This window comes from Bos taurus, chromosome 16 (assembly GCF_002263795.3).
Source record: "Bos taurus isolate L1 Dominette 01449 registration number 42190680 breed Hereford chromosome 16, ARS-UCD2.0, whole genome shotgun sequence".
Lineage (NCBI taxonomy): Eukaryota > Metazoa > Chordata > Mammalia > Artiodactyla > Bovidae > Bos > Bos taurus.
In genome coordinates, this window is record NC_037343.1 from 65491637 (window position 1) to 65512035 (window position 20399).

At 42.5% G+C, this 20399-nt stretch overlaps 1 protein-coding gene across 3 annotated transcripts in view; it reads left to right on the forward strand.

Moving 5' to 3' along the window:
* The window catches only part of C16H1orf21 (chromosome 16 C1orf21 homolog), a 242347-nt gene that overhangs the window by 78294 nt on the left and 143654 nt on the right, over positions 1-20399 (forward strand). For all 3 annotated transcript variants that reach the window (XM_024976541.2, XM_024976540.2, NM_001081547.1), the window contains one exon: positions 9399-9618. In XM_024976541.2, coding sequence (XP_024832309.1) covers positions 9525-9618 — 94 coding nt within the window. In that variant the 5' untranslated portion in view covers positions 9399-9524. The remainder of the gene's footprint in view (positions 1-9398; positions 9619-20399) is intronic.

The window sequence follows — 20399 nt, forward strand, 5'->3', positions numbered from 1 at the left end:
TTAAAGGATTCTCACATTTTCTCCTGATGGTTAGTTTAGATAATTCATATCTTATGTGTTGGTTGGTCGTATTTCTTTTTTATCTACCACAGTAATCTGTTTAAGGCTGAAGTTTAGAGATTAAATTGAATGAGAAATGTGGAACACACTGCTGCTGCTGCTAAGTCGCTTCAGTTGTGTCTGACTCTGTGCGACCCCATAGACGGCAGCCCACCAGGGTCCCCTGACCCTGGGATTCTCCAGGCAAGAACACTGGAGTGGGTTGCCATTTCCTTCTCCAATGCATGAAAAAGAAAAGTGAAAAGGAAGTCGCTCAGTCGTATCCGACTCTTGGCGACCCCATGGACTGCAGCCTACCAGGCTCCTCCATCCATGGGATTTTCCAGGCAAGAGTACTGGAGTGGGGTGCCATTGCCTTCTCCGGTGGAACACAGTAGCCTTGTATAAAAGTTGTCTTTGTAATTCAGTGAGGAAAACATCCCATGTGCTTTCCCAGTGTGTGCATCAAAGAACAGTGGCATTCAACTCTTGTCTTCAGCACCACAGAAGTAAGACTCAGATTTCCAAGGAATGCTTCCCTGGTGGCTCAGCTGGTAAAGAACCTGCTTACAGTGTGGGAGACCCAGGTTCAATCCCTAGGCCGGGAAGATCCCGTGGAGAGGGGAACAGCAACCCACTCCAGTATTCTTGCCTGGAGAATTCCATGGACAAAGGAGCCTGGCGGGCTGCAGTCCATGGCATCACAAAGAGGACACGACTGAGCGACTATCACACAATCCAGCTGCAGTTCTGTTGTAGTTTATGGTGTTAAAGGATCAGCAGCTCACAACATGTGTTTAACTGTCTTCTTCGTCAGTAAATGAGGGTCTCTCACCCAGGGTCTGCTAAGGGTAGCACGTTATGCTGGGTGTTTCTACATCTCTTGTTGCATTAAACAAAGCTGAGAACTTCCCTGGTGGTCCAGGAGACCCCGGGTTCAATCCCTAGCCTGGGAAGATCCCACATGCTGGAGTGCAGCTAAGCTTGAGGGAGCCACAGCTACCAAGCCCACGGGGCCTAGAGCCCTTGCTCCACAAGAGAAGCCGCGGCTGTGAGCAGCCCGCACTCCACGGCTAGAGAGTAGCCCCTGCCGGCTGCCACTGGAGAAAGCCCACACACAGTAGCAAAGGCCCAGCGCAGCCAAAAATAGATAAATAGCTGAGACAAGCACTAACGTAATTAGCTTGAAATATGCGGTGACTTCAGAGAACATCTCCCATCATTTCTTCCCCTGTAGTGTACATTAGAAGTTGGAATTTTCTTTTACTTTATTATGTTTATGGTCCGTTAGCCCTGTCTGAATGCTAGCCCTTCAAAGGCAGGAATCATGTCTGTTCTTCTACAATATGTCTCAACACACAGGTCACCCAGTTCATCCTTCACTGGCTATTTGGGAAGAATCGTGATTTTTTGTGCTTAGATTAAAATCAGATTTGCCCCTTTAGTACTTCGTACTTAGAACTTACATGTTCTAGTCATTTTTTTGATCTTTATTCTTTCCTTTCCATCTGTTTTTCTCTCATTTTCTCCAGGGCCACATATGGGGATCCCTCTGGGCAAACTGACTGCACCCAAGGCTCCTGAAAAGCCATGAGGCTGATAAGTAATGGCAGGCACGTGGCAGAGCAGAGTGCACGCAACAAAAGATTACCTTGCATTTATAAGAGCCTTGCAAAGCATGTCACAATCTACCTAGGTTTCCAAAAAACCCGTAAAAGAGGGAGAACAGCTGTTATTATTAGGATACTGGTAAGGAAGCCACATAGATCTGTCCCAGGTGACATGATGAACCAGGTAGCACAGCTGGCAAAAGATGCCAGTCATGGGTGTCTGGGCATAGAAGGTTCCTCACTGACACAGGTTGGCAACTTCCTGGAAATCCCTTTGATATTCCAAGTCTTGAAAGTGGGAAAGGGCTTTTCCCAGGTGGTGCAGTGGTAAAGAATCTGCCGGCCAATTCAGGAAACTCAAGAGACATGGGTTCAATCCCTGGGTTGGGAAGATCCCTTGGTGTAGAAAATGGCAACGCTGCTTTAGTATTCTTGCCTGGAAAATTCCATGAAGAGAGGAGCCGGATGGGCTGCAATCCATGGGGTTGCAAAGGGTCAGACACAACTGAGCATACGTGAACAAAGAAGGGGAAAAGGTAGACTTCAGAGTCCAGGAGTATCTGCCATTGGCCTTGATCACAGAGGAACAAATCGAGGAACAGAGTGATTCTTCTGCATAGCTTCACCCTGGTGTGGATGCCGAGTCTTTATCGGGATCAGGTGTTTTCCTCTCTTGCCTTCCCAGAAATAGTGTCAGCCATGCATGAACTTGTGTGAACACATGTAGTCAATACAGGAATAGAGTTTTTGGCTACAGGGTAAAGACACCAAACTCTAAAATCCTTAGCTGAAGAACAGTTTTACCACAAGCTTTTCCCATCCAACTCTCTGTAAGAAACATTTTAAAAAATATATTTTTGTCTATGAAAGGCAGAATAGAAAAGAGAAAATAAGATGGCCAAGCCTTGTTCATTTTTTCACTGGATATGTAATTGAAATCAACACCCTTGGGCCAAAACATAATTGGCAATAATCTTTAGACTTCAAAGGGCTTCCTGAAATATTTTGGGGAAAAAAATTGCAAGTATATCTTAACTGGGTAAATGTTGAAACAAAGTTTGTAAATAAATTGAGTCTAGGTAAGAAATGGCCTTTTTACAAGTGGTAATTTCATTCTTCAGCATCATTTGGATTTATGTTCAGGTAGATCGTAGAATCAAAGGAAAAGGCTCAGAGAGAGGAAGCCCAGCCTTGGTACCGAGAGAGGTGTGTGATGCCTGAGACCAGAGCTCAGCATCCTCACTCCCCCTCTAATTCTCTTTCCACTTGTCACCTTGCCTCCTTGTCGCAATCCCCCACTGCAGAAATCCATCAGAAATGTATAGGACTTACTATTGTTATGTTTCTGAGAGATATCTCTGTACAATTATTATTTGAAAAAGTGAGAGTTTTCCCGTAGAGAAAGAAGAAGCAGATATTCCTATTTCTTTGGCATTAACAGCATGTTGTCAATTGCCATGTCACCAAATGAGTGTGAGGCGAGGAATGAATATCTTTTGTGATGCCAGCAAATCCTGGGCAATAGGGAGGTTTGACTTTTCCAGACTATCCACATGTCACATGTGGCATCTCTTTGTGTATTATCTTTAACATGCACAATGAAATGTGAAATGGTGTTAACAGTAGCCCAAGGATACCAGAGCTTCAAAATGAGAAATCCCTTTTAGCAGTCTTTCTTCTTCCCCCCAGTGGGCTGCTGTATTAACACTCATTACAGCGAAGCAGAACAGATGGGCACGCAGACTGATTAGTTATTTATATATATATTTTTTTCTTTGTGGAGCTTGGATGTTGGCTCTTTCTTCAATAAAAGAAAGGAGTTTTTAGATGTTGCCTTGTCTTGATTTCCCTTTTTAATCAAAGGAAGAAAGGGGGGACACTTTGCTCCTGATCTATTAATAATGTGCCTATTATCTTTTTCTTAACTGCTGACTTCATAGCTCTCTGTGTGCCCATTGCAATCAGAATTCAATTTTTCTCCAGTTCTCCAAGCTCCATGTGGTGCCTTCACGTTCTTTCTGGCCTAGGGTTTCTTTATGGAGTTTATAATTTTTAATTCATTTTTTAGAAGTATCTCTTTTAACAAGAGAACTGTCTACAGTATTTTTGACTTTTCCATCCAAAATGAAAAAATCCATGATTAATTGGTGAAATGTGAAATTATCCATAATATTATGTAAGCAGAAATATTTTGCATAACCTTTGTTTAAAAAAAGGTCAGATATTTCTCTGATTTTTCTTAAAACAGATTTTGCATATTTTATTCCTTCCCAATTTTATGGAAGTAGGTTTTTTTTTCTGACAAAGTTATGATTCCAGTTCATAAAGTTAAGGTAAAGGAAAAAGCCATCCACAAATATGTAATTATTATCTTGAAGGGATATCTGCACTTCCATTTATTGCAGCATTATTCACAATAGTCAAGGTGTGGAAGCAACCTAAGTGTCCTTCAGTGAATGAATCAAGAAAATGTCACACACACACACTCACACAGAGGAATATGATTCAGCCCGATTATGAAGGAAATCCTACCAGTTGCAACTATATGGATGAACCTGGAAGAAATTACGCTAAGTGAAGTAAGCCAGACAGAGAAAGACAGATACTGCATGGTATTACTTTTGCGCAGGATCTTTTTTTTTCCCTTTTAATCTATTTATTTTGGCTGTGCTGGATCCTCCTTGCTGTGCAGGTTCTTCTCGAGTTGTGGTGAGCGGGGGCCGCTCTTTCTTGCACTGTGCAGGCTCCTTACTGTGGTGGCTTCTCTTGTTGCAGAGCATGAGCTCTGGGGAGTGCGGGCTTCCGTGGTTGTGGCTCCCAAGCTCCAGAGCACAGTCTCAATAGTTGTGGTGCACAGGCTTAGTTGCTCCGCGGCATCTGGGATCTTCCCAGACCAGGGATTGAACCTCTGTCTCCTGCATTGGCAGGCAGATTCTTTACCACTGAGCCAGGGAAGCCTGCGTAGAATCTTAAAATTTAAAAAGTCAAACTCATACAAATGGAGGGTAAAATTGTGGTTGCCAGAGGCTGGGAGAAATAAGTTGAGACTGATAAAAGTGTACAAACTTTTAGTCGTAGATGAATAAGGTCTAGGGTATCACATGGTGACTATAGTTAATGACACCATATTGTATGATTGGAAGTTGCTGAGAGAGTAGAACTGTGTTCTCATTTTAAAAGAGTAAATATATGAAGTGATAAATATGTTAATTAACTTGGTGGGAATCCCTTCACAAATATAGTATATTGAAGTATTCCCTTGAATGCTTTCAGTAAATTTTAGTTTTGTTAATTGTTCTTCCATAAAGCTGGAAAAATTAAAAAAAAAAAGAGAGAGATCATCTGCATTGAAAAAAAGAAAAAAGTCATCATAAATCCATAATCTTTTCTTATAAAAGTGCAAATGTATCACATAAAAAAGTAAGGACTTAGGTACAGGAAAGAACCTCTTCATGTTACAATGTGAAGTGTCCTGGAACAATAATTCCCATGTGGATATCTACAATAGTACCTGAGGAGCCTTGAGGCATAGTGTAAGGAGGGGAGGGATAAACATGCATGATTACAGATTTGTGAGTTCTTTTGAAAATTTTTGAATTGGATTTACAAATTGTATCAAAGCATGAAAAATATCCTGTAAAGTTGGCGAGAGGGCTTCCGTGGTGGCTCAGTGGTCAAGAATCCGCTTGCCAAAGCAGGAGACACAGGTTCAATCCCTGGTCCGGGAAGATCCCACATGCCAAGGAGCAACTAAGCCCATGAGCCACAACTATTGAGCCTGTTCTCTGGAGCCTACAAACCACAGTTGCTGCACCCAGGTGCCACCACTACTGAAGCTCACAAGCTCTAGAGCCCGTGCTCCGAAATAAGGAAAGCCACCACAGTGAGAAGCCCTCCCACCACATCTAAAATAAAGCCCCGCTCACCGCAACTAGAGAAAAGCCAGTGCAGCAAGGAAGACCCAGCACAGCCAAAAATAAATTAAAATAAGTTAAAAGATGGTGTGGTATTGATTTAGTGTGTAACCTTGTGGAGAGGGATTTGCAGCTTCTAATTTCGTGATATACGATAATATAGCCATTCAGCCACTTGGGGAGATTTATACACAAAGTTTTTGCCTAAAGAATTCCATGGACAGAGGAGCCTGATGGGCTACGGTCCATGGGGTTGCAAAAAATCAGTCACAACTGAGCAACTAACACACACTCATGTGGGCTATTAATTGGACCCCATGTTTTTGAGCTGCATGATGATCTTACATCTCCTGAAAGGCAGGAGAAGGGGACGATAGAGGATGAGATGGTTGGATGGCATCACCAACTCAATGGACATGAGTTTGACTAAGCTCTGGGAGTTGGTGATGGACAGGGAAGTCTGGTGTGCTGCAGTCCATGGGGTCGCAAAGAGCTGGACACGACTGAACTGATGATCTTACATATAGATTATTTAGTTTTTAAAAAATCATCCTCAGTGAGACTTGGTATTAGAAGATCCCATCAAAGAAATGCTTCAGTTTAATTCTCAGCCTGTGATCTGTGACTTCAGAAATAAATAACATGCTGTTAATGACAATATGTGAGAACGAGACTGTCTGCTCGGTACTCGGGTCTCTCCATGCTCATTTGCACCCTAAGCCTTCCCTAAGTGGGGTAGTTTCAGGGGCATCAATGAGTAGATGATGTGGGAGCTGGGAGAGATAAGCTGAAGAAAACTCATGGAAAAGTGGAAATTAAAAAAATATGCTTGGATTTATGTGAAAGGTAGTAAGTAGAAACTGAAGGGTAGCTTTCTTTTATTAAAAAAAAATTTATTTATCTCTTTAGTTTTGGTCGCAGCGGGTCTGGGTTGCTGCCCTCAGGTTTTCTGTAGTTCAGGTGACTGGGGGCGACTCTAGTTTTACTCTCTAGTTGCAGTTCACAGGCTTCTCTTTGCAACAGCTTCTCTTGTGACCGAGCACAGGCACAGGTGCGTGGGCCTCAGGAGTTGCAATTCCCTGGCTCTTGAGCACAGGCTGAGTAGTTGTGGCACAGACTTAGCTGTTCACAATCCATGGGATCTCCCCAGACCAGGGATGGAACCCACGTCTCCTGCATTCACAGGTGGATTCTCATCCCCTGGACCACAAGGGAAACCCCAGGGAAACTTTGAGCAGATGATGGTGGCAGTCGGTAGGGGTTCATTTCTGAAGGTCTCCTCAATTTGAGGTCGCAGTTGGATTAACATAAGTAAGAGAATTTTCAGTAGACATGAAACCTTGACATTACATCAGACTATAAAAGAAATGTAGTTTGTAGGGGAGGGGGGTGGTTTAGTGATGTTTATTCAGCTGTGGTCAGATCTCAAATCCAACTTTTCTTGACATTCATGATTTCAAGGCTGAATCAGGTACCTGTGGGGTGAATTCCCCGGTCATCCTATATTTGACTGGCAGTTGCTGTACCACATTGTGAAACTGGTCTTTCTCATAATCTCCTTTCTCTGAGTGTTCATGTTATAGGGACAGGGAGGAGACTGGTCCTGTTTATGTTTCTCTACACAGGGTCTTCCAAAAACGTGTCTGTCACTTAGTATTTTTCAGTAAATATCTGTTGAATGAATGAATGAATGCACAATGGTTTATGTGCGGAGTCCTGATGACATAGTAAAAAAAAACTCCCCAGTACTCCATGGTTCATTTTGAGAATTGTGGATCTTCTGCCTCTCAGATAATTTCATAATTATCTCCTTTGAAATGGACAAAATATTAAAATATATTCCTCATGAAGTTGTAAAATTGGAAAACTTCACTCTTAAAATTGAATTACTGTAATAAAATACATAATGTGTGTGTTTCAGAAACAAAATCTGCACCTAACTGTGATTTGGAGAGAACTCATTTTGATTGATCATGCTTTTAAAAAAAATACAATTAAATGAAGACTTCCCGAGTCATCACTTGAATTTTAAGTGTCTAATTAGAATCATACCTAATCTGCTTGTTAACATGCCCCTCACTTCCACGCCTGAGTAACAGAGAAATCCTTTGACAAGTTTTAAAATATGTTTTATTTTTGTTTGCCCTCTGCAATGTGATTTTTCATGTGACTTCAACTTTTCAAATTCAAGTAAGATTTGTTGCTACAAACAAACACAGCTTTTAAAACAGAAGAAACAGCACACAATGCTTTTGGGGAGAAGCAAAGAATAATTCACATCTTAGATTCTTACATTAATTTCTTGGGTAGCTTGTGAAGCTGTCCACACGAAATAGGAATGAGGAAAAGAAAAGCAAGGGGACTCCCAGAGAGGAGGGTTGCAAACTGTCTCTGAATTCCTGTTGTCCTTCAGGATTTCGCTAGGGTTCCCACTCTCCTTCCTGTTTTCACTTTTGTTATGAGGAGGCGGCAACAGACTGGAAGAGGACGGGAGGCTTCCTTTCCACTTCAGGTCGCTGTCTTGTGTATGCGTGAAGTTGTTTCCCCACATTCCGCTTTGGGAAGTAAGGAATTCATTCTGGGAACCCACCCTGTCACCTTACCTGATGATGCAGAATGAGGGGGAGGTGGACCCTGAGACAGTGCTGCCCTGTAGGGCAAAGCCACAGCCCTTGGCAGCCGCCTGCTTGGAGAGGAGTTTTGGAACTGAGTCCTGTCTCCGCTTCTTCTTGTCTCATATTTCAGTACTGTTTCTTTAAACACTGTAGTAGGTTGACAGAAAGGATTTGAATGCTACTAATTCAGTATCTCTCAAAGTCTTCTCAGATTTGGATCAAATGGACTTCCTCTATCTTGCGACATCTTATATTTATCTTTATTAAATTGGGTAAAGTTAGCAAGGCTTCCTCCAGGCCCTTCACAAGCCTCAGCAGTGCAGTCCTCTTCCCTGCCCCACCCCCACTCGACCCCTCTGAACACACATGTGCATGCACGCGTGTGCACACACACACACACACACACACACACACCATGCTCTTCCACACTCCAGTGTCTTAGCTCAGGCAGTTCTTTACATTTGGATGATGCTACTATCCTTTCAAGCCTGGCAAGTTTCTACCAAACTTTAAGACGCTACAAAATATCACTTCTTCTTTTAGTTCCTGCTTTTGCCCGATCACAATTTAATCTATTTTTTTTTGAATTCTGCATTGCCATAGATTCCTGTGATATGTTTATCATGGTACTTAATACATTGTATTGTATATGAGATTTAAAAAATGTCAGTACATCTCTCCCATCTCCTTCCTTCCCAAACAGTGTCGCCTCTGATAAAATATTGAGTCATTTTTTAGAACCTACCAGAAATGCATAAACTAGCCTATGTTCCAGCTCACTCCCTCCAGGCGAAACTGGAGTTGCTGGAGTTGCTGGCTAGAGGGCCAGAGGAGAAAGATGGAGGACTTCCCAGCCTTCCGAACTCAGTGGGTCCCATCCATGTGCTGCCCTTCCTCTGAAGGTTTCTGAGATTCCAGAACGTTAACAAACCTAGATGGCCTTTCAAGTTTATATGTGGCAAGCAGGAGCGCTCAAATATTTATCAGAATAAATAAAGAGAAATGTTTTATCTCCTCAAAATGTCCGGCCACGTGTTGTGCAGGGCACAGGCCTTCCAACCCTGCTTTCCTAGCGCAGGTTGAGATGAGAATGACCATGCTGTGTTTCGTCTGCAGTGCCTGGTTGCACCCCCATCCAGTAGACTGAGGCAAGAAACACTGGGGACGCGAAGACACGGGCTTCGTGTTATGCATTCTGATCTGGCGCTGTCTTCTTCCAGGTGCACCCATCTTGACCGACTCAGCAAGAAGGTGGATTTTCCCTGCGTCTAAAGAAAAACAACATGTCCCCGTGCCTGTAGAGATGATTTGCAGTTCAGCCCGGCGGAAGCTGACCGAATGAGACTATGGGCTGTGCCTCCGCCAAGCATGTTGCCACTGTTCAAAACGAAGAGGAAGCCCAGAAAGGGAAGAACTACCAGAACGGAGATGTGTTTGGCGGTAAGTGCCATTGAGCTTCATTCTTGGCCCCCTTGATCTAGGCCTTTCGTGTTCGCAGGAGTGAGTAACTGCAGTGTCATGGTGGTGTTCCATTTGACAGGGGGAGCGGGTAAAGGGCCGATGAGATATGAGAAAAATTGATGCAGATCTTTTACACTGGACAGTTTCATCATAATTTATACCCGGAAGACTTTGAGGAGGACCATGGAGGTTTTATACACAGCTCACATTTAAATCAAGCTTTGCAGAACTCATAGGACTTAGGTACATCGGACAGTGGCCACAGGTGTTCTGGTCCAGAATTGTGGGACTGAAACATGAAGGTCCAAGGCTGAAGATTTATAACTGAGGGAATGTGGTGTTTCTTGGAGTTTATTGTAAGTTTATGTGAATTACAAATCCTCGGATCCAAAAATACAATTGCCGTGAATTTAGAAATCATCTTTTAACCATCTCTGATGATTCATAGTGAGTTGAGACTGTGCAATGCAAAGGTCACAAAGTGCCAGCCCATGGCCACATCTGGATTTTCTTTGGCCCCCAGAGAATTTTTAAAATAAAATGAAAGACAACTTTTAAAAATCAGGATGTTCCACACAAAACCCCAGATTTCTTGAGAAGATCTAGCAACACAGATTTTCCATTTCCTGAGGCAGCAGTTGGTGGGGTGGGGTACAAATTCCCCACTCAGTCAGGCAATGTCTCCAATAAACTGCTAAGCTTTCCCTGTTAATGCACAGCAACCCCAGTTCACTCGCCAGTGTTCCGTGTCTGGCCATTCACAGGTTTTGAGTTTGCCTAATCTTGAGTTTGTCAAGATTAGTGATTACCCCCGATGAATAGTAGCTATGTGTTTGTACCAGATTCCAGTTAGTCAGAGAAGATGAAACCGTTTTTGCTGAATTACTATAACAATAATTGCCATTAACATTTGCATGGCACTTTTATTCATAAGAGCACTTCTTCATCTCTTATTCATTAAAGAATCTTATTGAAACAATGTTTACATGTAAACAACTCAAGTTGCACTATTCAGTCTCTATCAAGAGCTTCTATGGCATTTTAGTCTCTAGCCTTTGATCCGTTGCAATGGCTGCTTCAGTTCCCTGGGGAAGCATTGGGAACACTGCGGAAGGGATAATGCTCTATTACAAGTAGACTCTTATATACGGAGGAAGAAGGATTCCCTTTGGTTTGTTTCAAGGAGATGTATTTGTTGCCTGGAGCAAACTTGCGTCTAGTGGGCCCTACCTACAGAACCAAGAACTGTGAGGTAATATATGAGCATCTTAGCACATTACTGACCGGAGACATATCACTGCATTTTTAGACGGTAATACAATAAACATCACTGTGCAAAGTTGTTAGAGCTTAAAATTGATCAAGGTTCTTTATACAACTTGACTGTCATTATCATTCACATATTGCTCCGTTAGGTTTTTGTTCCAACCTTGTGTATATCATAAACATAAAATTTTCACTAGATTTGATAGAGTGCCTGATGAACTATGGATGGAAGTTTGTGACATTATACAGGAGACAGGAATCAAGACCATCCCCAAGAAAAAAAAAAATGCAAAAAAGCAAAATGGCTGTCTGAGAAGGCCTTACAAATAGCTGTGAAAAGAAGGGAAGTGAAAGCAAAGGAGAAAAGGAAAGATATACCCATTTGAATGCAGAGTTCCAAAGAATAGCAAGGAGAGATAAGAAAGCTTTCCTCAGTGATCAGTGCAAAGAAACAGAGGAAAACAATAAAACAGGAAAGACTAGAGATCTCTTCAAGAAAATTAGAGATACCAAGGGAACATTTCATGCAAAGATGGGCTCAATAAAGGACAGAAATGGTAGGGACCTAACAGAAGCAGAAGATATTAAGAAGAGGTGGCAAGAATACACAGAAGAACTGTACAAAAAAGATCTTCATGACCCAGATAATCATGATGGTGTGATCACTCACCTAGAGACAGACATCCTGGAATGGGAAGTCAAGTGGGCCTTAGGAAGCATCACTACAAACAAAGCTAGTGGAGGTGATGGAATTCCAGTTGAGCTATTTCAAATCCTGAAAGAAGATGCTGTGAAAGTGTTGCACTCAATATGCCAGCAAATATGGAAAACCCAGCAGTGGCCACAGAACTGGAAAAGGTCAGTTTTCATTCCAATCCCAAAGAAAGGCAATGCCAAAGAATGCTCAAACTACTGCACAATTGCACTCATCTCACGCGCTAGTAAAGTAAATGCTCAAAATTCTCCAAGCCAGGCTTCAGTAATATGTGAACTGTGAACTTCCAGATGTTTAAGCTGGTTTTAGAAAAGGCAGAGGAACCAGAGATCAAATTGCCAACATCCGCTGGATCATCGAAAAAGCGAGAGAGTTCCAGAAAAACATGTATTTCTGCTTTATTGACTATGCCAAAGCCTTTGACTATGTGGATCACAATAAACTGTGGAAAATTCTGAAAGAGATGGGAATACCAGACCACCTGACCTGCCTCTTGAGAAACCTGTATGCAGGTCAGGAAGCAACAGTTAGAACTGGACATGGAACAACAGACTGGTTCCAAATAGGAAAAGGAGTCTGTCAAGGCTGTATATTGTCACCCTGCTTATTTAACTTATATGCAGAGTACATCATGAGAAATGCTGGGCTGGAAGAAGCACAAGCTGGAATCAAGATTGCTGGGAGAAATATCAATAACCTCAGATATGCAGATGACACCACCCTTATGGCAGAAAGTGAAGAAGAACTAAAGAGCCTCTTGATGAAAGTGAAAGAGGAGAGTGAAAAAGTTGGCCTAAAGCTCAACATTCAGAAAATGAAGATCATGGCATCTGGTCCCATCACTTCATGGCAAATAGATGGGGAAACAGTGGAAACAGTGTCAGACTTTATTTTTGGGGGCTCCAAAATCACTTCGGATGGTGACTGCAGCCATGAAATTAAAAGACACTTACTCCTTGGAAGGAAAGTGATGACAGCGTATTAAAAAGCAGAGACATTACTTTGCCATCAAAGGTCCATCTAGTCAAGGCTATGGTTTTTCCAGTGGTCATGTTGGATGTGAGAGTTGGACTATAAAGAAAGCTGAGCGCCGAAGAATTGATGCTTTTGAACTGTTGTGTTGGAGAAGACTCTTAAGAGTGTCTTGGATTGCAAGGAGATCCAACCAGTCCATTCTGAGGGAGATCAGTCCTGGTTGTTCATCGGAGGGACTGATATTGAAGCTGAAACTTCAATACTTTGGCCACCTGATGTGAAGAGCTGACTCACTGAAAAAGACCCTGATGCTGGGAAAGATTGAGGCAGGAGGAGAAGGGTACGACAGAGGATGAGATGGTTGGATGTCATCACCGACCTGATGGACATGGGTTTGGGTGAACTCCGGGAGTTGGTGATGGACAGGGAGGCCTGGCATGCTGTGGTTCGTGGGGTTGCAAAGAGTCAGACACGACTGAGCGACTGAACTGAATATTTTCAAAAATGACACACTGAAAAATTTTGAGCAAAGAGGATTTTTTCGGTGAATTTTATGCAGATACTTTCTCCGATTATCTGAGTGACGTATGTACTAAGTGTCTCAGAAGATCATAGTTCTTCAGAATATGGTTCTGATTCAAATGATATAAATATTAGACCAACAAAACAACAAAAAATACTTAGTGATTCATTCTGATACAGAAAGTGAAAAATGAAACCCATGGTGCTGGAGAACGTTCCTTTGCTTCTACAGAAGAATAGATTGAAGACAACATTTCACAAAAATTAGTAGACTTTACAGGTGTGTCAGTTCTAACTATTGAATGAAATAACCTGTAAAGTGTTAGTTAGAAAAACTTTCGACCAGGCCCACCCTCCCCCCCCCAAAAAAGACTGCCAGCTGCAGTGTTAGTTTCTGCAAAAATCTCCAGGTCGATAATGAGTTAATAAAACTAGAATCCAGATCTTTGAAACCACACCTTCTGGGAAAACTGCTCATAGGATCTAGAGTTATTACTGTCACTCTCAAAATTGAACTTTTAAGAGGAAGTAGTTGAATGTCAGAGATTTGTTTAAACCAACTTCTTTGTGAGATTCTGTGTCATTGTCGTTTTTGTGATTAGAGCTACCACTTACGGAGCTTCCACCATACGTCAGGCAGTGAGAAGCCTTTGCATTCAGTTTCATGTTGAATTTTCACAACAATCCTGTGGAGTCTGTGCCATCCCAATCTTACAGATTTGGGAGCTGGAGCACAGTGAGACTAACCGGTCCAAAGCTGCTCAGCTACTAAGTAATACAATCAGATATCTCTGACTCCAAAGTCCACGAACCATTTTCAGTGTCGTGGCTACCTCCTATCCGTCTTCCATTCTTTACTGTGAAAAATTATTGACTAGCTGGTACATGATGTATCAGACCCTTTGCTAAATGCCATGGAGGATACAGAGATAAGCCTTGCTGTCTAGAACATTATAAGAGGATGAGGAAGTGTTATGAGGCAGAATAAGCCAAATACCAGAAGAGGAAAAGACATACATATCATGATAAAAGTAAGAGGGATGGAGAGACTACCTTAAAAGATGGGATCAGAACAGATTTCTTACGGAGATGACAGCTGAAATTGGCCTTAAAGGATGGAGAATCTAAATCTGTTGGATAAAGGGTGTAGGAAGGAACTGGATGAGGAAAGGCTAAAGGTGATGTGACATATTCACAAATTACAAGTAATCCAAAAAAATTTACAAAATCAAGTAATCTAGTTTTTTTTTTTAAATGAAGTATAATTGCTTTACAAAGTTGTGTCTGTTTCTGCTGTACAACAAAGTGAATCAGCCATATGTGTGTGTATATATATCCCCTCCCTCCTGAGCCTCCCCCCATCCCCCCAAGTAACACAGTTTGAATAGAATATAAAATATAAGCGAGAGGAAATTGGTTAGAAAACTAAGTTAGGATTATATTATGGAGAACTTTTAATACTAAATCATAACCTGTAGAAAGATAATCTTAGACTTGTAAGAGCAAAAATTTAATGATAGTCTATATATATATATAACGGAGAAAGCAACGGTACCCTACTCCAGCACTCTTGCCTGGAAAATCCCATGGATGGAGGAGCCTGGTGGGCTGCAGTCCATGAGGTCACTAAGAGTCGGACATGACTGAGCGACATCACTTTCACTTTTCACTTTCATGCATTGGAGAAGGAAATGGCAACCCACTCCAGTGTTCTTGCCTGGAGAATCCCAGGGACGGGGGAGCCTGGTGGGCTGCTGTCTGTGGGGTCACACAGAGTTGGACATGACTGAAATGACTTAGCAGCAGCAGCAGCGTATATATATAAAACCTTTTTATTTTGTATTGGGGTGTAACCAATTAACAAACAAGGTCGTGTAGCTTCAGGTGATCAGTAAAAGGACTCAGCCATACATATATATGTATCCATTCTCCCCCAAATTCCCCTCCCATCCAGGCTGCCACATGACATTGAGCAGAGTTCCATTTGCTATACAGTAGGTCATTGTTGGTTATCCATTTTAAATATAGCATTGTGTACATGTCAGTCCCAAACTCCCTAACTATCCCTTATCCCTGTCTTTCCTCCCAGCAGCCATAAGTTTGTTCTCTAAGCCTGTCTCTTTCTGTTTTGTAAGTTCATTTGTTGATACTTAATATATTGTATTTTATTTTGCTTGGCAATGAAACCATCTAACCATTCTTTGCTAATACGGTTACAATTTTTATAACCAAGAAGACTTTCTGTTCTAAAGTTTCGTGTGTAGTTTGCAAATGTTGGCATCTAATAAAGAAGCCTTGTATTAGTCAACTATTGCTGGGTAATAGACAGCCTCAGGATCTCAGTGGCATTCAACAATAAGCGTATCTTTCTTGATCACAAGGCAGTTGGTCAGCTGGAGTGGCCCTGTTCCATGTCTCAACTTCTTCCTGGGATCCAGGAGCCAAGGGGAACATGCTCTTCTTTTTCAGAAGGGTAAAAGTGCAAACAATACACATGATGCCTCTTAAGCTTGAACTTGGACTTGGCATACTGTTGTTTGCACCCACATTTTATTAGCCAAATTGAGTCACATAAGAGGGTTCAAAGATAGAGGGCAAAGAAGTTCATCTGACCATAGCACACTGATAGCAAGGGTGTGATTGTAGAAAAGGGTCAAGAATTGGGGCTAATAATTCAGTCTACCCCATGCCTGCCTAGACATTGCTGTCTGTGTGACTCCACACAGACCACTACCAAGTGCATTTAAGGTCTATGCCAGCTTCTCTTCATCCCCCAGTACTCACAGGGAAGTTTTATTCACTCCAGCGTTCATCATCTTATTACTCTTTCTGATGTCAACATTTGTAGGTTTGTGGCATGGTGTTACAAAAGGAAGAATACAGGGAGAGAGAGAGCTTTGTGTACCAGTCAAGGGAGACAATTTTCCTAGTCCTTCCGGATTCTGGGAGTAGAATTGTCAGAATCCAGAGTGAACATCAGTACCAGTAACCTAGATGTTACTGAATGCTAGTCTGAATATGACAAGAGAGGGTCCTGTCTGTTTCTCCACTTGGATTAGCTTGCAAGCAGAAGTCTACAAAATCCCAGTAGAATCACAAATGGTCACAGGTGAACGGTGGATCGGACTCACTTTCAGCCACTTGATATCTTTTGTCACCCATTGTTTCACTAATCTGTTATCACCCACAAAGGATCCCAAACTTAGCAGCACTGATTTATTATTTCTCCGGATTCTGTGGGATGGCTGGGATTCATCTGCTGTCTTTCTGCCAGGGCTCCAGTCATGCTTCCCTTGTGGCCCAGATGGTAAAGAATCTGCCTGCAATGTAAAAGACCCAGGTTCAGTCCCTGGGTTGGGAAGATCCCCTGGAGAAGGGAGTGGCTGCCCACTCCAGTATTCTTGCGTGGGAAATGCCATGGACAGAGGAGCCTGATGGTCTACAGTCCACGGGGTCACAAAGAGTCAGACACGACTGAGCAACTAATACTTTCAGTCACGCGGTTGCATTCAGCTGGGAGGTCAGCTGGGCTCAGCTGACCATGATGGCTTCAGATCTCTCTTTCCATCAGGCAGTCACATTTTCATGAGGCAGCTAGCTGCCCGGAGAAGAAGTAGAAGCTGCTAGCCCTCTTAAGGCCTGGGCTTGAAAGTCCAAGAATGTTAATTGTGCTGCGTTCTGTTGAGCAAAAGCAAGTCACAAGACCAACCCAGACTCAGTCAAGGGAGCACAAAGGCTCTCCATCTCTTGAGTCTGACCCTACAGGCAGGGGAAGAATTGTTGGGAGCCATTTTTGGAGACCAGTTACAACACCCATTACCAGAGGCCATGAGAACTCATCACTGGACTGTATTCCATTCTGGACAGTTACATTCTGCCTTCTAAATCATGCCTCTATTTTCCACTGAATAAAGAGGCCTCATCCACTTTTTAAAAGCTTAATGTTTTAAAATGTTTGAAAATATTATTACCACATGTTGTGGGAGATTTGACAAAAGTCTGTGAAAGGTGGCATATTTGGGGATGGCTCTGAAGTATGTGTACACACACACATTTGATCCTTTTCCTAAAAGTGTTAATTGAATTTTATAGCCTCTAAGGACTTACTGGGGAGCATTGATAAGCCTTGTGTTTTTACAAATGATTCAATTCAGTCGCTCAGTCATGTCCAGCTCTTTGAGACCCCATAGACTGCAGCACACCAGGCCTCCCTGTCCACCACCAACTCCCAGAGTTTACTCAAACTCATGTCCACTGAGTCAGCCATCAAACCATCTCATCCTCTGTTGCCCCCTTCTCCTCCCCTTCGCCTCGCACCTTCAATCTTCCCCAGCATCACAGTCTTTTCAAATGAGTCAATTCTTCACATCAGGTGGCCAAAATATTGGAGTTTCAGCTTCAGCATCAGTCCTTCCAATGATATTCAGGACTGATTTCCTTTAGGGTGGACTGGTTGGACCTCCTTGCTGTCCAAGGGACTCTCAAGAGTCTTCTCCAACACCACAGTTCAAAAGCATCAATTCTTTGGTGCTCAGCTTTCTTTATAGTCCAACTCTCACATCCATACATGCTGCTAAGCCACTTCAGTCATGTCCGACTCTGTGTGACCCCACAGACAGCAGCCCACCAGGCTCCCCCGTCCCTGGGATTCTCCGGGCAAGAACACTGGAGTGGGTTGCCATTGCCTTCTCCAATGCAGGAAAGTGAAAAGTGAAAGTGAAGTCGCTCAGTCGTGTCTGACTCTTCGAGACCCCATGGACTGCAGCCCACCAGGCTCCTCTATCCATGGGATTCTCCAGGCAAGAGTACTGGAGTGGGGTGCCAGTGCCTTCTCCACTACTGGAAAAACCATAGCTTTGACTAGACAGACCTTTGTTGGCAAAGTAATGTCTCTGCTTTTTAATATGCTGTCTAGGTTGGTCATAATTTTTCTTCCAAGGAGCAATCATCTTTTAATTTCATGGCTGCAATCACCATCTGCAGTGATTTTGAGCCCCCCAAAATAAAGTCTGTCACTGTTTCCACTGTTTCCCCATCTATTTGCCATGAAGTGATAGGACCAGATGCCATGATCTTAGTTTTCTGAATGTTGAGTTTTAAGCCAACTTTGTAATTTTCATTTATATGAAGCTCTTTGCTCTCTGTGATATTTTGGTTATTAGGAGACCGAGCACTCCAAATATATGGGACAGAATCTCTATAGAATATTCCACCATCGAGGATCAAGTGATGGATGGGCATCTTGCCTTGTAGATTTAAAATAGGAGTTTGTTGACAAAGAACTTTATTACTGACATATACCTATAGACTTTCCTTCACTTTAAATATAGAGATATGTGCGTGCATCCATGCTAAGTAGTGTCCAACTTTTTGTGACCCCACGGACTGTAGCCTGTCAGGCTCCTCTGTCCATGGAATTTTCAGGCAAGAATACTAGAGAGTGGGTTGCCATTTCCTGCTCCAGGGGATCTTCCCAACCCAGGGATCAAACCCATGTCTTGCATCTTCTGCATTGGCAGGTGATTCTTAACCACTGTTCCACCAAGTTTTAAATCTAAAGTTGTGTCTCAATACCATGGCCCTTTCAGAAGTAACATCCAGACCAGGAAGTTCCATGTCCAGATTGGAAATTTCCTTCCCTCAGTGGTTGGGTCAGACATGAAGAATGGTCAGCAGATCTTCTGAGGTCATTCAGAGGACAGCTGAGCAGATTGCCAAGACCAGCTTGCAGAAAGCAAGTGACCAGCGGGCTCAAGTTATCAGAAACTAGTTAAGCAAGTTCTGAGGAAAGCCAAGTGCTTATTGGATTTCTTTCAACCGTCATTCACTTAAACTGTTAAAGTAGGTGCACAGAACAGATTCAGGCCTTATTAGGGAAATTTACATGTTAAACTTGAGATCATTATCTCTTCCAAAGCCCACCCTCCATGGGGAAAGCTGTTTAGTTATACTGACTTTCCTATTTGCATGAAGAGCACCATCATTCTTCCAGTAACGTGGGCTTTAATCTTGAAAAGGCTTTAAACTTGAGGCCCTTGTCTCTTCCAGTTCCAGATCTGTAAATCTCATTCTCCTAACCTCACTCTTCCTACCACCAGCATCGTTTAGGTTGTTGTAATCCATAACCCAGAATAGTGCAAGGTCCTCTGAACTTATGCTCCATTAGCCCTCTTTGTTTGCCTGCTTCTTTGCTTTGTTTTTAACTCTCCATTTTTTTTTTTTTGCACCTGTAAATTGTCAGACTGTATCAGATTTTTCTAAAGTAGTCCTTTGTCCTTGTTAATTCTCCCACTCTAGAACTTTCTGTTGCACTCAGTTCTTAGACTGTAAAATCCTAAAACCTTAGTGAACATTCAAGACCTCTGAAGATGGCTTTTACCCTTTTACTCACTTTGGCAAACTTGTTCCATACTCTGTCCTTCATGTTCTATAGCCGGAGGGGACAACTTACCCTGTAACCACTTCGCACACCTCTGTGCCCCAGGTCAAGTACACTGTGATCTCTGCTTGGCATGGGCCCTTTGCCCACTTTCAAATGTTTAAATCCTGCTCTTTTTCCAAACTTGCGTGAAGCTTTTCAGATACCTTCAGAAAGAATCCCTTTCCTGCCATCCCAGAATACATTTTATGTACTTACATATTTGGTTTACTTGTTTATATGTCTGATCTCATTATTTGTGTATGTGTGCCTTCTTATAAGGTTCTCTCTTATGAGCCCTGGAGGCAAGGACTTTTTAACCTTGAGAGGATGTGGGGTTCCAGAATGCCCGGAGCTGGAGGCAGACTGTTCAGGAACTGGGTTGGGCCCTGACCATGCCAGCTCCCTCCTTATGATGAGGTGGCCTTGACTGATTAAGGACCAAGATGGTCCTGATTATTATATATGTTCCCTTAAGTGAAAGCGCTTAGAGTATAAGAGTAAATTCTTCTGGAATGGTGGTATATAAAAGAGCATCAATAAAGCAAGAATCTGGCTGCTTTCTTTCACATGGGCTCTACACTGCTGTGTGGCTTCAGTTCTGGTCTGGTCCTTGGCTACATAAATTGAGAACATAGGACACGTGTGTGCATATGTGTGTCTGTATGTGTGTGTGAGAGAGAAAGGGCAATCCTGTTATGTCAATCTGTTACCTATCTAAAATACTGTTGGGTTCAACTTCATGGGTTATGGTGAAGATTAAATGAGGAAATAGATTTTTTGCAGAAATTTAAAGCAATTTACAACAGGTAATAATTTGCTGTTCCTTCCTGTAATAATTTCTGGTTGCATGAAGTGAAGATT